The sequence below is a fragment of the Anolis sagrei genome, chromosome 3 (genome assembly GCF_037176765.1).
Source record: "Anolis sagrei isolate rAnoSag1 chromosome 3, rAnoSag1.mat, whole genome shotgun sequence".
Taxonomy (NCBI): domain Eukaryota; kingdom Metazoa; phylum Chordata; class Lepidosauria; order Squamata; family Dactyloidae; genus Anolis; species Anolis sagrei.
The window spans coordinates 214280832-214297221 of NC_090023.1; the positions used below are offsets into that span (position 1 = coordinate 214280832).

The 16390-nt window shown below is 38.8% G+C and overlaps 1 protein-coding gene across 2 annotated transcripts in view; it reads right to left on the reverse strand.

The window, feature by feature from the left end:
* Nucleotides 1-222: 222 nt before the first annotated feature.
* Nucleotides 223-16390, reverse strand: part of CNNM2 (cyclin and CBS domain divalent metal cation transport mediator 2) — a 107033-nt gene continuing 90865 nt past the window's right edge. Inside the window, exons 4-8 of one of the 2 annotated variants that reach the window (XM_060768308.2) lie at nt 15527-15696; nt 13271-13364; nt 10909-10974; nt 4292-4476; nt 223-4002 (exon numbers count right to left, since the gene is read on the reverse strand). In XM_060768308.2, the coding sequence (XP_060624291.2) occupies nt 3793-4002; nt 4292-4476; nt 10909-10974; nt 13271-13364; nt 15527-15696 (725 nt within the window). In that variant the 3' untranslated portion in view covers nt 223-3792. The remainder of the gene's footprint in view (nt 4003-4291; nt 4477-10908; nt 10975-13270; nt 13365-15526; nt 15697-16390) is intronic. The other variant, XM_060768309.2, reaches the window with a different exon arrangement.

A 16390-nucleotide genomic window follows, 5' to 3' on the forward strand; every position in this document is an offset into this window, starting at 1 on the left:
ACAAATGACTGACTGCACTTAACAAAGAAAAAAAAAGTGGTGGACTAAAAGTGTCTAGAGAGTAATAACAAAATAATCTGGCGGATCACTTTGCATGCTGCAGCTTTGTGACATTTGGGCATTAAGAGATCTGTGATCTCTGTGATGATGATGACATTTGGGCATTAAGAGATCTTTCCCTCTCTATGATGCAAATCATCCATTTTTATCCTGTAGATATTCCATTTTTTATTTTTTATTTTTGAAATAGCAGCAATAATTAGTAGATAACATGGGAACCACATTTTGAAATTATTTGAATGATATTCCTTGGGGTATTAGCTAAATTCATATTGCCTGATGTGCATGAATTTTCTGTATTACATTTGAATGCACATATACAGATATATGTCCATTCAAGTTTAGAGCACAATGGAGCAGAGAGATCTCTCACCAGAAAGAAGAGGACAACTGCTGTGAAGACGGAGACATCAAGCAACATCAAGGAGACGAGTTTCACAATGCTGTCCATTATTTGAATTGAGAACAATCTCCCATAACTTGGCTTTGGCTGGTGACCTTATTCAAGTATTACATATTCTGTACCACAGAAAAATTGGGAAGATATGCCTCCAAATCCCAGGGCCATTGACCTCCCGACTTTGTTTTTTTCTAGACCTTAATGATAGCAGTTACATGGTAGTGATAAGAATTCAAAACCTTAAGGAAAGCCCTACAAAAGCTACTTATGTTAGGTCAGGAAATGTTTTTGTGCACCAATGCTTGGTAGAATTCAGTGTGTGTTATGGATAATACAGTATTTTTACGACAGAGATGCATGAAGTATTGGAATAAAATTAGTTAACCCTTGCTCAACAATTTTTTTCTTGCTTTCTAGCTATTACAAAAGTGGGTAACTACAACAAGGACTCATTTTTGTTTCTACACCACCCTGTTTTGATTTTAAATCAAGTGATTTCTACATGCTCTTTCTGGGATATTCATGGGTGGTTTTTTTGGGTGGGGGAGGGGATGCTGTTTTGAGAGTTGTTTCACAATAGCCGTCTATTCCTGGAAGGCTCTAATAGGTGATTGACTTTTCCGGGCATTTCTTTACCTAAGAACAAGTGTGTGTAAGAGTGCAGGGGAATATCTGCAAAGAGGTTAAGGTGCGCATCTTCCCCTCCTGGGTTATACTGTACCAGCATAATGAAGACATCATTTTCAACAGTTCACCATTCCCAAGGGCACCATTGTAAGACTGACTGTTCTAAGTTTTGGATACTCTTCTGCACTGGATTTTAAGTACTTCAAATAGTCCTAAAATGTTGCCAAAAGCACAGATGAAACAAGATAAAATGGAAAAAAATTAAACTCTCCCTTATAAAACAGTTAAAGGGTCAGCATTTCCCAATCATATTGATTGCCTTAGCAACAACCTAAGGGTGCATCTACAATCTAAAATTAATGCAGTTTGACAGCACTTTAATTACCATTGACTAATACTATGGAATCCTAGGATTGTAGTTTAGTAAAGCACTGGCACTATTTGGCAGAAAAGGCTAAAGACCTTGGAAAACTACAACTCCCAGGATTCCATGGTTTTGAGCCATTTACAGTGTCAAACTGCATTAATTCTACAGTGTGGGTGCATTCCAAAATGCCGTTTCATTAAGCATTTGTGAAAAGACAGATGAGCATCCCAGGAAATAGCAACTTGCCATCTCTTCTTACAAAGGGACCGAAAGAAAGCAACTATTTGTTTTTTATATAGTGAACTGGGAAGAAATGGTCACTGCTAAAACGTGAAGGAATAATATTTATGTAGAAACAAACAGCAGGTGTTGTGGTGGTAGACAATATATGCTTTTCCTAAAAGTACTTGCACGGGCGACTTCCTTTCAACCTATGCAAAACTCCTTTCTGCACAAGTAGAAACATCTGAGGCATAATTACCAAGATTCTGTCAAAGTGCAAAGAAAAACAATGGGAAAATCAGGTTGACAACAGGAATCAGAATCCATAGGAAATCAGTCTGGACATCAGCAGAGGGACTGTTGTGTGGAACATGCCCATCTCTCCAGATATTAATAACCATTATTATCATTCACGCTTTCTCACAAGCATTGAGACGGGACAATTCAAAATTACAAGGTCATCCAGTGAGACTACTGAAATGCATAATTCAGAGAGATCCCTCCAAAAAATGTACAGCATCCTGAGCTATGGGAGCTGGGAAATCCTGATAGGATTTCAAGTCTATTTTTCAGTCCCAGGTGGCTGTCTTGTATTGCTATTGAAACTTAGAGGGAACGTAGAAGTTACAAATATTCTGTATCATTTCTGAAACAATTTTTTCCTTTTTTTGCCCGTCTCCACATCCATCAAAAACATACTAATTTTATACCAAAAGACTTTTGCAAACGAGTGGTTCAGCATCCACTGACATGCACCTCTCAAGAAAACATTTCCTGGGAGGATTCACTTTGGCTACTAGCATAGCAGCATTTTTGGGTTGGGATTGGGGATGAGGGTGGGGATTAGTGATCGGTGGGCTGCCCTAGGTATATCTCCTGGATCAGAATCTTTTTGTGGAGTTATGGATGCATCAACCACATTTGTGTCATTATGCAGTGACTCCTGGCCAAGCCCTCAGTCCCCACTTATCAAGAAGCAGCTGCTGTGATCAATGGAGGTCTGTTCCTTGTTGCTCAGGAAGCTTCTGACAGACATTCCCCAAGTTCTCCTGGGAGCAATTCCATTGTGAAAGAGAAAGGCAGGGTCCCTGTTGCAATTCCCCCTCATACTCGCATGGAGGACCCCTCATAAGGTCAAGTCAGCTGCTTCCTAAACAATGGGAACATATTCCTGCAAATTGCAGGAGCTACTTCCTGGTAAATGGAGATGGGTGTCCGTATGGGAATACAAAGAGATCGTAAATATCAAACAGTTACACGTGCATAAATAAAGTTACACATTTGTAACTCCCCAAGAGTATTTCGGCCCTGGTCTTTGCACAAATTAAAGGGCAGATCAATCATTATGGTGTATCAAACTCTAACAATAAGAACAAGTCTAGGTATTGACTCAACACATTTGAGACAGAAGGGAACACCACCATACTTGGCTCTATTTGGCACGTGGTAATTTTTCCCCCAAACATTCCTGAACTATAAAATACAACCTCTTAACAGGAATGGGTTTGCAAGCACAACCCACAGAACAGAGGGCCTACACAGAAGGAGAACAATTCCCTCCCCAATTTCCCAATAGAGAGGGGCCAGAGGTTCCTTAAGTTTCATCCAATCTTTGTTCTTTACAAAACAAACACATTCTAGTACCAATTTGCCATTTCAACAAGGGAGAAAACAAAATGGCGAGAGGCTGATAAGACACGGGAAAGTTCACAAACAACACAATAAAGCTTAACTGGAAAGGCTCTGAAACATTTAAAACCACAATATATTAGTTTTAAAAACATGATCTCTCTTAACTGGAAAAATAAACATGATTCTGCTCCACTAGGAATAATTTTGTCGTTTTCTCCTGAAGGGTGGCTTACTCCCCAGGCTTTGTCTAGGTGTTTGTTTCTTCTTCTTTTGTCCAGGGCCATCTCCTGTTCTCTGAGCTACCACTTTCTCCTGCTTCTTTTTCCAGCTTCCAGGATGGGCATGAAGTCTTTGGTCTCAGAGCATTGGAGGTGCAGGGCATAGCAAGCACATATTAAGTAGAAGACCTAAGAAAGAAAAGAAGACTGGTCTGGCTAAACAGAGGTCTGGGGCATAGGAAGAATGAGATGCTGGGTGTCTGGTCCTAGATGGCACCTTCACTGTGCATACTGTGGTTGGACTTGTTGTGAGTCACACAGTTCTGTTCATTCAGCAGGTTCGCCATCTCATCTGGCAAACCATCATGCAGTTCTGTAAGAGTCAGTTCTATTTTAGTGGTTTCACTGTCCGAGGATTGAGGTGTTTTATCCATCCGGGATGCCATTAGAGCATTTTGGTATTGCTGTCTTGAGATCTATGCCAAATGCAAGCAAAGAGAAGTAGTATTTAATTTGCTGTTCTCTCTCGGAGAACCATCCCACAGGATTTCATAAATCTCAGCCCAACCCAACTTGCCCTTTGTAACCTCAAATTCATATTGTGCAGACCTGCAGTATTTCTGCTGGAATAATGGAATATAACAGTTCTACACAAAACAATTCATTGTATAAAGTCGTAGCAATTTCTAAAACTTTATAAACATGAATGTGTGTTTTATCCATTTTCTCCCCCAAGTGGTAGAAAAGTTTATCTCTTTTTCTTACCTTGACATACTGGATGTCTGAGATTGCTCTCACTGAGTAGTCTGGAACATACACCTGAACAAATGAAGAGTTCAACTGGTTGTTGCTATTCCCTATCGTTGGTGTCACAGCATCCATGCGATCCCCTCTGTTAAGGGAATCCGAATGATTCAAGCCACAAGAGCGAGGTGGTGATTTGTTTTCAGCTAAAAAAGGAGAGTAAGATATGCTTAAGAAAAGGAAGAAATTTTGAAGTACAGATCAAATCCTTACAACAAACATCAGTTCATGGGAGATCCCAGAAACTGAATTGACAAGATACATCAATAAGAATATATTCAATACTGGTATAAGTTAGTTTCCTATTAAAATGCCTTGTTGCGAGAGCGTCAACTCTTCAAGGTGCAAGCTCAAACATACAAAGGGAGAGAATAACCATGAAATGGGATTTTTACCAGCAATTTCAGACCTACTATAGTTAAGCTGTAATGCCTTTCTGAGACATGAATATTCTTATGGTATCTACCTGTGAGTTCTCAAGGTTTCCAAGCACCCCACCCATTTTTTTTTTCAAAAAAATCAATATCCCAAAATATGTTCTTTACTAAAAAAATGCCCGTTATAGGTCTAAAATGGTGCAAAGGTTGAAAATTTTGCCAAACAGCTCTGTATATTGTCTAGGGAAATATTTATTCTATTTTTTTAAAAAAATAAAAGGCAGCCAGGTTGCATAATGGGAATATTCCCTTTCAAAGTATCAGAGGAACCCCAAGGCCTGCTTATTTGCTTATTCCTGACTACAGTTATAGGGATATTCCAGTTTGCTACCAAGAATTGGAGTTACCATGCAAGACAAAGTACAAGGATGATATAAATACACGCATGCATGTTATGCATGGAAGCATTGAATTAATATTCAACCCATGCCCTGCCCTGCCTTGGTTAATACTCGGTTTAGAAGTCCTCTAAGAGAAATGCATCTTTCATTTCAACTAAGGTTTGATAACCAGTAGGGACAAATCACTACTCAACTCAGTAACATAATGCATATTATTGCACTTCTGAATCACATCTGTTCTATATCCAGTTAATGCAATCTCCAATATTACATTTTGCCCCTGAAATATGAAAGTGTATCTAAGACGTGTAGACAACTAGAAGATAAACAAGGCTGAAGCCTGATAAACACCAAGATTTCTTTGCGCTATTCAAAGCATCTTAAAAGATCTGAACAATACCTCACAACTCAACTCTGGCTATTTTGAATACTGTTTCTACATAGATGTCATAAAAATATTCCAGAACTTCATTCACATGAGTTTGAAGTATTCCTGCAAAGATATTTAGATACTTCAGTATTGTGTGCATGCAGCATAGCGGGAGTGATTATGAGGTAAGGATACTTGATAGTATCCCTATAAAGGACAACATTCATGATAATGTGAAAAAAAGCTTTTTTTCCATTTCACCTTTTCCACAGTTCCTGATACATTATGGAATTTTTAAGTAACTGCACCATTAGAGAGAGTACTATCACTTATATCTCTGAGCTGGGCGGAAAAATAAATATGGTAGACACTAGGAATTAATAACAGGGGGAAACCCCTAAGACAAACTGGGCCCATGAAAGCTACCAAAAATGACCCTTGAATCCAATCAACTCAGAAATGGACTGATTTTTTAAAATGTGTTATTTTTTTAAGTGCAACACAAAGCTATTTAATTCAATTCAATAAATGAAATGTAAGGCGTAAGCCTCTGTTCTAAGTAAGAAGAGTACTGGTACTCCATATCCACAAATTCTGCATCCATGGTTTCAACCATCCATGGTCTGGATACATTCCCTCCAAACACAAAATGCAAACCTTGATTTTGCCATTTTGTATAAAGGATATAATTTTACTACACCGTTATATATAATCCAACTTGAACATTCATGGATTTCGGTATCCAAGGCGGGTCCTAGAACCAAGGACTCTCTGTATGAGTAAGCTAACCCTATTAGTCTGATTTAAAAAAAATACCAAGATATAAAGCCTAACAGATTTATTGTTGAACTAGCTGAACCCGCCACCTATTACTGTGGCCAACTTCTTTCCCTCTTTCTCTCCTTCTTTCTTTCTCTCCTTCCTTCCCTCCTCCCTCTTTCCTTCCTTCCCTTTTCCCCCCCTTCTCTCCTTCTTTCTCTACCTCTTTCCTTCCTTCCCCTCCCTTTGTCTTACTCTCCTTTCTTCCTTCTCTACCAATTCTCTACCAATTCTTGGACTGTAACTCCCAGCAGTCCTCCTGATTGATCTATCTACCTATCTAGTATCTATCTCTACCTAATCTATCTATCTTATCTATCTGGAGGATTGCTGGGAGTTGCAGTCCAGGAATAGGAAATAGGAAATATGTATGGATTGGGATGTTCTCAAAGAAATCCATGAAGAAGTAACCTTGCAACTTGAAAGCAGTGCATTTGGAGCATCCTCCTCCACTAAAGGGCCTGGTCTAGGGGATGCTGGGAGCCGTTGTTTTCACGCATGTGCTGTATTGTCATTTAGCTTTTGGGGTTTTAAGTCATTTCCACTGCTTTTTGGGAGGGGTTATGAGTAATGGTTACTTGTTGGTTCGTTAGGAGTGTAGTGTCCAAATGTTGTGTCAATTCGTCCAGTGGTTTTTTATTTATGTTAATCCCACAAATAAACATTACATTTTATTTATATAGATTAATTAATGTTCATTATTGTATAAGGTGTATGAGAAAAATATATATGGTAGGGTCAAACAGCACTGACATAGGCTTTTCCATTTCATTCCCACATAAAGCTTAAGGATACAGAAGCTAACTAGCTCCTGTTTGTAACAGTCATAACTCATCTAAAATGGCTTTCCACAAGTAAGAAAAAGTGATCTTAAAATTAGACAAGATTAGGGATTAGACATTGCAAAAAATCTAGATATCAGACTTTATCTTCATATTTACCCAAATAACATTTATTATTTCTGGTCGCTTCTAGTTGCTTGCACTATGCTACTCTGCTGCTGAGTATGCATGCCCAGTGTGGAACACATCTCACTACACTAAAACAGTGGATGTGGCTCTTAATGAGACATGCCGCATTATCACGGCGTGTCTGCACTCTACACCACTGGAGAAATTACACTGCCTAGCCGGTATTGCACCACCTGACATCTGCCGGGAAGCAGCAAGCAATAGTGAAAGGACGAAGGCAGTGACATCTCCAGCTCATCCCTTGTTTGGGTATCAGCCAGCACGTCAATGACTTAAATCAAGAAATAGTTTTCTAACATCTACAGAGACACTTGCTGGAACACCTCAGCAAGCGAGAGTCCAAAAGTGACAGGCTCAAACCCAGAACCCCAATCAATGGCTGATACCAAATGAGAGACTCCCCCCTGGGCACACAGAAAACTGGGCGACTTGGAAGGCGCTGAACAGACTGCACTCTGACACCACGAGATGCAGAGCCAATCTTAAGAAATGGGGCTACAAAGTGGAATCCACGACATGCGAGTGTGAAGAGCAAACCACTGACCACCTGCTGCAATGCAACCTGAGCCCTGCCACATGCACAATGGAGGCAACACCAGAGGCACTCCAAGTGGCCAGATACTGGTCAAAGGACATTTAATCAACTACCAAGCTTGCAAACTTTGTGTTTTGTCTGTCTGTTTGTTTGTTTTGTTAAAAATGTAATACAACTGTCTGGTTGCTCCTGACACGATAAATAAAAAATAAATAAAACATTTATTATTACAAGAGTAAACAGTAGACATACCATGAGGGTGCAGTGAAGTCTTAGTAATAAGTTTCATAAAAATGTCCCAAATGAGGTGGACCAGCAGTAGTGGCAACCGTGACCCATGGGTCCTTTGGTAAAATGTATCCTGGGAGCCTTTATCCCATTTAGTTTGAAAATAACCCAATACCCAACAAATCACCTTCTGATTAATGATGGAAATATTAAACTCAAATTAAATGGAAATGTTCTTTTTTTGAAGTTAGCAAAACACTTTTGTAATGCCCAGTTAATGTGCTTGTTTATTCCCTTCCAAAAGAACAGTGAGTCCTGACAGTCTGTCCTGTGATTGGACTCATGTTAGTGTTTCCCAAAATTAACATACCTTTAGCAAAATTACTGTGCCAAACTTACTACACAATGAAGCAATCTAGAGATCACAAGAACCTGCTCAAGTTTTCCTGTTAGAAGTACAACACTTAGCACTGAATAGTCAAGATGCCTCACAGACGGCAGTTTGAGTAACCCAAAGTATTTTCTCTTGTCAAATGTATCTATCTTGATCCATCTGTGGTGTAAACACCTTTAAGGATGTTTTTCCACCTCTTCTCTTCCTGACAACTCTCTCATGTTTTCCCGAAAATGATGCTAGATTAGACCAGCACCATGAGTAACTTGCCTATTTTAGAACTCACTTCCTGTAACAAAGCTCTTAGTTTGTTTATCCAAGTCATTTGTGTTTTTTGCTCCTAATTCAAGATCTCCAACTGTGAAATGCACCTATCATTTCTGCCCTTTGATTGGCCTCATAACAGTATTACAGTAACATGAATTTTGAAAGCCCTAAATGAATATGTACAAAAAAGGACAAATACCCCTCTACATCACAACACAGTATGTGACCGTATAAAATTTTAACTAGAGCACACCTCACAAATAAGTCAAATTCATCTTTAAATACACGGCTCTCTATAATGACAATACTCCCTGCATCTACAAACTCATTCTTTTCTAAACTGAATTCAAAAACGTAAAATGCCAAACTTAATGTGTAAATCCAAAGACCCATGAGCAATGGAAACATCATTCACAAGCACTGTAAACAAACATTACCCCAATTTAAGTTGTCGCTGTTTTAATTTGCTTCCATTGATTTCTTTTAGTAGTCCTAATTATAAGGACATCTCCCCTTTTAACAACACACTTTTATAATACACAACTGCCATCCTGCATCCCTGAGGTATTTCTTTAGGTTTTTTAAGATTGGTTTTCTCCTGACATTAAGTCCAGTCTTGTCCGACTCTGGGGTGTGGTTCTAATCTCCATTTCTAAGCCGAAGAGCCGACGTTGTCCATAGACACCTCCAAGGTCATGTGGCCGGTATGACTGCATGGTGCATCGTTACCTTCCTGCCAGAGCAGTACCTATTGATCTACTCACATTTGCATGTTTTCAAACTGCTAGGTTGGCAGAAGCTGGGGCTGACAGCGGGAGCTCACACTGCTCCCTGGATTCAAACCTGCGACCTTTAGGTCTACAAGATCAGCAGCTCAGTGCTTTAACCCACTGCGGGCCATATTTCTTTAAGGCTCCACGTGGCTAGTCACTGCAGCTTGACACATAAGTAGTACTGCATCTTCCCTCATAATTTGTTTGTTTCTTGATAAACACGTTTAGCTCACTTAGAAGCAGTGTGTACACTGTACATACTGCTTCTATACATACAGTATGAGCATTAATTCAGTTCAATTTGAGATTTTTTCATACATGCAAATGTCAAATTGTATTATTTTCACATGTAAAAGCTGGATCAAGTCTGGTGTAAGGGTTTCTTGGACAAGTGGCCATTCTTTTTCAGTTCCTGCACATTTTAGTGAACTAAACACAGTGGCGGCAACATCTTTCCTCCCAACCTCTCTGCTAAGTGATGCCATTCATTTCTTTTCCCTGCCACTGCACCAGTTAAATGTATCAAACAAGGAAACAGTACTGGAAGAGGAGATGTCTACAGTGGCTTTACTCACTGCTTCCCATGAAGGAGTGCCAGAAAAATAAAGTATTTTACACATGAACACACTTTTTTAACAAGATGACAATCCCAATTCAATTATAATGGTGATTTGTAATTATATATTATTAATTAACTAAGATTTCTTCATAAGAATGATATGATAGCAGTATGTGTAGGTGACAAGACTTTTAAGAACCACAGATCTAAATAGTATATGTGCAGGCCGAGGTTCAAATCTCACAAAGAAACCACTAGGCTCAATAAATCCTCAAGCAGGAGGGAGCTAGTCACACGTCGGAAATCCATTGAAAAGGGAGGCTCAATCTGTGTTATGCAATCCTGTAGCCTCCAGTAGTGAGATAAGAGAACAAGCTTCGATGAAATAGCTATCCAAACTCTCTCTAAGGATATTCTCTCTTCTGTGTAAGGAAATAGCAATTGAGAAAAATACTTATTCTACCCTTCAGATAGCGTGAAGTGAACTGATTTGCAAAAAAGGGAAGGCTAGGAGTCACTGCTGCTTTCTATCATGTGGTCTATACAACCACATCAGATTGTACAAAAAGCCTGGTGTGGGTAGTTTACATTTTTAGGAAACTAATGCCTAACTATAGCGGTGGGCATTATTTTTTAAAACAGGAAAGCATTATGATGAAGAAAAGGTTTTTTATGACAAAATGTTTTCCAAACACTTGCTTTTGTTTCAGCATCCCTTTACTGTTAACTAATAACAAAGGTGTGCTTAGGACATCTACCTGTCAAACATAAACTTCTCTTGAATTTCTCCAGCAAAATTGGTGTTAGATAAATATAAGTCACTGATTATTTAGTATGGGTAAGTGCAATTACAAGAAGGGTGAACAAGAAGCATGCATGTTTACCTGGAGTACCTGCTGCTAACAATTCTGTTCTGCTGACAACAAAGGTACGTGACAGGGATAAGGGAACTAGAAAAGGGAAAGAAAAAAAATGAGCTCAGGACCCAAGAGGATGAGAGATCTACAACTGACAGGGGAAAGGATCAACTTTCCACACAATTAAAATAAAATAAAAACATTTGAATTTAAAAGGAATAAAATGGTGCAAAACAAAAGTGAAAAGTGGTCAGGAAATTACTACAAAGCATATATAAGAAATTAGAAGTCACTCAACTTCTAATTTCTTACATTACTAATCCCAGTAGGGGAAGAGTCAAAATAGCAGAGAAAATTTATTTATTTAATTTATTTACCATATTTATACCCCGCCCTTCTCACCTTGAAGGGGGACTCAGAGCAGCTTACAAGTATGCAAAAATTTGAAGCCACATAAACAGACATGCAAACAAAAACATGTACATTAAAAACAAAAAAGAAATCTAAACAATAAAACCAATAATTAAAACTGCACAATCTAAAATTATAGTCCAGAAGACATTCCAGTCATAATTGCACTTATTCCGTATCCACTTATTGCACTGAATTATTGTTCAAAGGGTTGGTCCCACAGCCACATTCTTTAATTTCCTTCTAAAAGTCAGCTTATCTTATTTCGCTGGGGAGGGAGTTCCACAACCAAGGGGCCACTACTGAGAAGGCCCTGTTGCTCCTCTTATGTTGTTTTTTTTTAAATGTCAGGAGTGATTTAAGAAACTGCAAGTCGCTTCTGGTGTGAGAGAATTGGCTGTCTGCAAGGATGTTGCCCAGGGGATGCCAGATGTTTGATGTTTTATTATCCTCGTGGGAGGCTTCTCTCATGTCCCCGTATGAGGAGCTGGAAATGACAGAGGGAGCTTAACCCGCACTCCCTGTCGATTAGTAGTCCTGTCGGCACAAGGGTTTAACCCATTTTGCCACCAGGGGCTCTGTCCTCTATGGTAATACAGCAGGTAACATGGTAACACAACTAACAACAATAATATTAATTCCATAAACACATATATTCTGTGATAAGCATAAATCATTGATTCATTATCCTAGTGAGCCTTGCAAAAATAATGAAGCATAACAAATAATGGAAGAGCACTTAATTCTACCAAGTGTTTCAATGTTATTAGCCACAAGATGACATCAGATGCGAATATTGAGAATTGGTGAGATTGTTATATACAGCAGCAGTAAACAAAGTTCATCAATCTTGCTACAAAATGGAAAGTAATGTTTTTTTGCTTTTCCAGCAAGAGATCAGTGGCATCCACCTGAAAAATTTGTTCCCTGAGAATCAAACATATGTGGAGAAATGGGATAGAAAGGCAATGCCAACGCACACTATTCAATCAACAAATCTAAACAGAACATACTGTTGTTAGTTGCAGAAAAACTATTATTTTTTCAGTCCAACAGTGGTACCATGATGATATTATGGTAAGCAGTTCTAAGCAGGAATGAAAAGAAATCACTACAGGTACATTATAACCTATAAAGAAATACTCCAGGATAAAACTCAGTTAATCTGCCCATGGGGAGTAAAAATCCAAAGCACATGCCTAACCTCGCAGCATGACTGAAGAGCTTCACTTTAGAGACAAGGGTAGGCATTCCAATAATTTGAGCTTCAGAAAATCCAGACGGTAAAGATGTAACCCAAATAAGTCTGTTCTGTTGTGGACTAGTTGCATCTATCACACAATGCATTTTTTTTACCATTTATTCTACAAAAACAGAAACTAAATAGCTCTCCAATGGGAAATACTGGTACAGATTTATTTACTCTAGGAAATTATTTTCTTGTATTCTGCCCAACAACAGCTTTTTTGTTAAACTAAAAGACTTAGGGAACATACAGCAACTTCCACACAGCCCTATATCCCAGAATATCAAGGCAGAAAATCCCACATTATCTGAGTGTGGACTCAGATAACCCAGTTCAAAGCGGACTTTGTGGGATTTTCTGCCTTGATATTCTGGGCTGTGTGGAAGGGCCTTTCCTCAGAGATTGTACCTGCCAGATGCCCCAGCAAGACTATAGCTCCCATCACATCCAGCCAGCAGTCACTGGTCAAGAATGATGGCAGCTGTAGTCCAAAGCATCTTGAAAGATTGACACAGGAGAGAAAAATCTGCCCATCAATATTCTGAACACCAAAGCCCTACATCTGTTGCGTTAAGGCTAATTCTATCTCAAGCAATGTACATTTATATAGTGTTTTCATGCACTATTTACACCTGAATTCATCAAACATTGCACTGGTTTTACTATCTCTCTTAATCTCAGCCATTCAGCATGCATCTTTCAAAAAGAATCTTAGAGGTTAAAAAACATTACCTGGTGATGCTATGAGAGCCATCACTCCATAATAAGAGAAAGCACCAGCTTCAAACTTCATTCCCTCTTTTCCTGCTTCCACTTCTACTTTCCCCTGCAGAGAAAATAATAATTAAATTCTTAGTTTAAGTGTATCCTGAATTTCAGTTAACAATAGCCCCTAGGTAAAAAACAAACAAAAAAACAACAACGCATAGCTACAGTATTAATAAACACTCATCTAAAAGGATAATATTACAGAGAGTGGGTGGCTAATTCTTTACAGAAAGTAAGGAAGACTATTAGAAGTGTCATATATGTGGGGAACAGATGGAGCTTGAAATATTGCTTTTTAAAAGCATAACTTTAAACATTAATGCAACGGATCACATTCTATCAAGAAAATATGTCCAGGCGTTTTGTACTTACGCTCTTCTAAGAATATACAGGCTCCCTGATATATCATCATGTTCACTACGCAGGAGGGTGCGAATTGGAATGGAATTGAAGATATTTTGCTGTGTGAGGCAATGCAAACGTATTCCCACACCTCACTGCACACATAATTTTATGAGCCTATTATTTTAGCTTCCAAGGCAAGCACACCTCTCCTTTCTTGGAAGTTAAAACTCAATGATAACAAAACATTATCAATTAAAAGGTAGCTGCATTTTCAATCCACCCAAAAGCAACTCACAGAGGCAGCTGCTTCATCATGCCTAAGAGTGCAAATACACATGGTAACAACTGCAAGATGATCTGATTCATATAATAAATACTATATCTGTAAATGTCATTTTAAAAGTTATTTTTACTTCTGTCAGTGAATATGGAGCAAGGGTGAGACACATTCACATGGTAGAGCAGTAATAGGCATAAAATTTTAACATTTTAATTTTAATAGGCATAAAATTTTAACAGCTAAACATCAGAGAGGAAGAAACCAGGCACAGATTAACAACTCCCAGCAACAGATTTTCCCAGACTCAGGCAGGCCTTCAAATGCTAATGAAGGTGATTAGCTAACATTCACACCTAACTGCAGCAGGGAAGAGCTCCTTGCCCCACCCCAACCATTCCACAGATATATAAACCCATTGTACTAATTGCAACCAGACCCTCTGAGGATGCTTGCCATAGATGCAGGCGAAACGTCAGGAGAAATGCCTCTAGAACATGGCCATATAGCCCGAAAAAACCCACAAGAACTGAGTAATAGGCATTACCAAGTCAGTAGGTGGTGCTGTTTTCTCAGTAAATATAATACTATGTCAGTTCATTCCAGCCTTCATCGCTGACCACACAGCGAATCAAGCATACATTTATTTCATTGGTTAAATAATGTATGCACAAAATGATCACAACTCCCTTATTTTTAGGTTGTTTGCGGCTAGTTCATTTCTCATCTATTCGCCTGACTAGAGTGATTGCCCTTATCCAGTGAAGACTAGACATTTTGGTTGCATCATGGTAGGAAAACCAAGAACTGCCAAGTGAGCATGATTATTTCATAGAGCTACGCAGCCAGGACTTGGCTACATGATGATGTCATTAAGGCTATCCAAAGCCAACTCAGAATACTTCTAAACTTCCCTGAAGATTAATCCAACTGGATAAATGTTAGCTCTTACTCTATATGTATTAAGGTTTGCAACCTCTTTCAGCACAATCTCCCCAAACATGATATGCAATGAAGTTCTTGCCACTCTTCAACCTATTTACAGAAAGTTCCTTTCTCTCCATAGCTCTGGAGTTGCTGATAATGATCCAGTGATGCATTTATTTATTATTATTTATTTACCCTATTTGAACCCTGCCCTTCTCAACCCCAAGGGGGGACTCAGAGCAGCCTCACATACTGGCAAACAATTCAATGCCTTAAAATAACATATAATTTATAAACATTTATGTTAAAAACCAAACAATTAAAAACATTAAAACAATTACATCAATTATTAAAATCATATACATGCTTGGCTTTTGAGCACGCCCATTCTTGCACTAGAGAACCTTTCTTCCAATGCAATCAACAAGAATTTTGATTACCAGGACCCAATCTAGATGGGGTATCTCATGCCTCCTCTTAGTTTTAAATGCCAGGCATAGAATTGTTAACTGTATGACCAGCATCTTTTGCCTAGTCTGGCCCTTTGAAACATAATGCAAGCAGGAAAAATAAGCAGCAAGGAGGCCTGGTTCTCTAGGATCTAGCTGAAAGTGGTAATGTTTTTAGTCGGCTGCAAGACAGAAAAATGTTCATATGGTCATAAGCCTGACCTGTAAAATTAAAATGAAGTAATCAATAGGCTTGTTTCGCTGATAGAGGTAGTATTCAGGGGCTTTCTTATTCTTCTCATCATATTTCAATTCCTGAATCACATTGGGATGCTTTAGCAGCCTTAGGAGGATCTTTTCAGACATCTGTGATGGGCCAAATGCTTCAACTTCTGAAGATATAAGATATAAAAACAAATTGACACAAAATCCATTATGAAGCTATATTGATAGGATCTTGTAGCAATAAAAGAAAAATACCACAGGACCGATTTTGCAAATCCAAAATCAAAGTTTTATTTGAATTTTACCACAAAAATGATCCACTCATAAAATTATTATCATTTAACATAACTAAAGAAATTAAAGCTTAATTTTATGCCCCAAAATAAATGTCTTCCGCCCCCCCCCCCCCCCCCCCACTCCTTCATGGATTAAACTCAATAGCTTTCAAATTTTGAAAGCATAAATCCAATTATGGAACATAGAATCATAGAGTTAGAAGAGACCTAATGGGCCATCCAGTCCAACCCCCTGCCCAGAAGAAGGGAAACTGCATTCAAAGCACCCCTGACAGATAACCATCCAGCCTCCACTTAAAAGCCTCCAAAGAAGGAGCCTCCACCACACTCTGGGGAAGGGAAGGACCACACAGGGAAGAGCCACACAAGCCCATGGAACAGATGTGATGCCCAGCCATTTTTGTGACCCCTAGAGCTTTCCACCCTTTTTGTTTAATTATCTAAATTTCAGAAAGTATGATAGTTCTTTAAAAACCAAGGTGCAGGGAAGTATGGGAGCTCCAGTCTAAAGATCATGAGGGTCTCCCAAGCCTGCATTAAATGAAAGAGTCATGGGAAAGTTCCA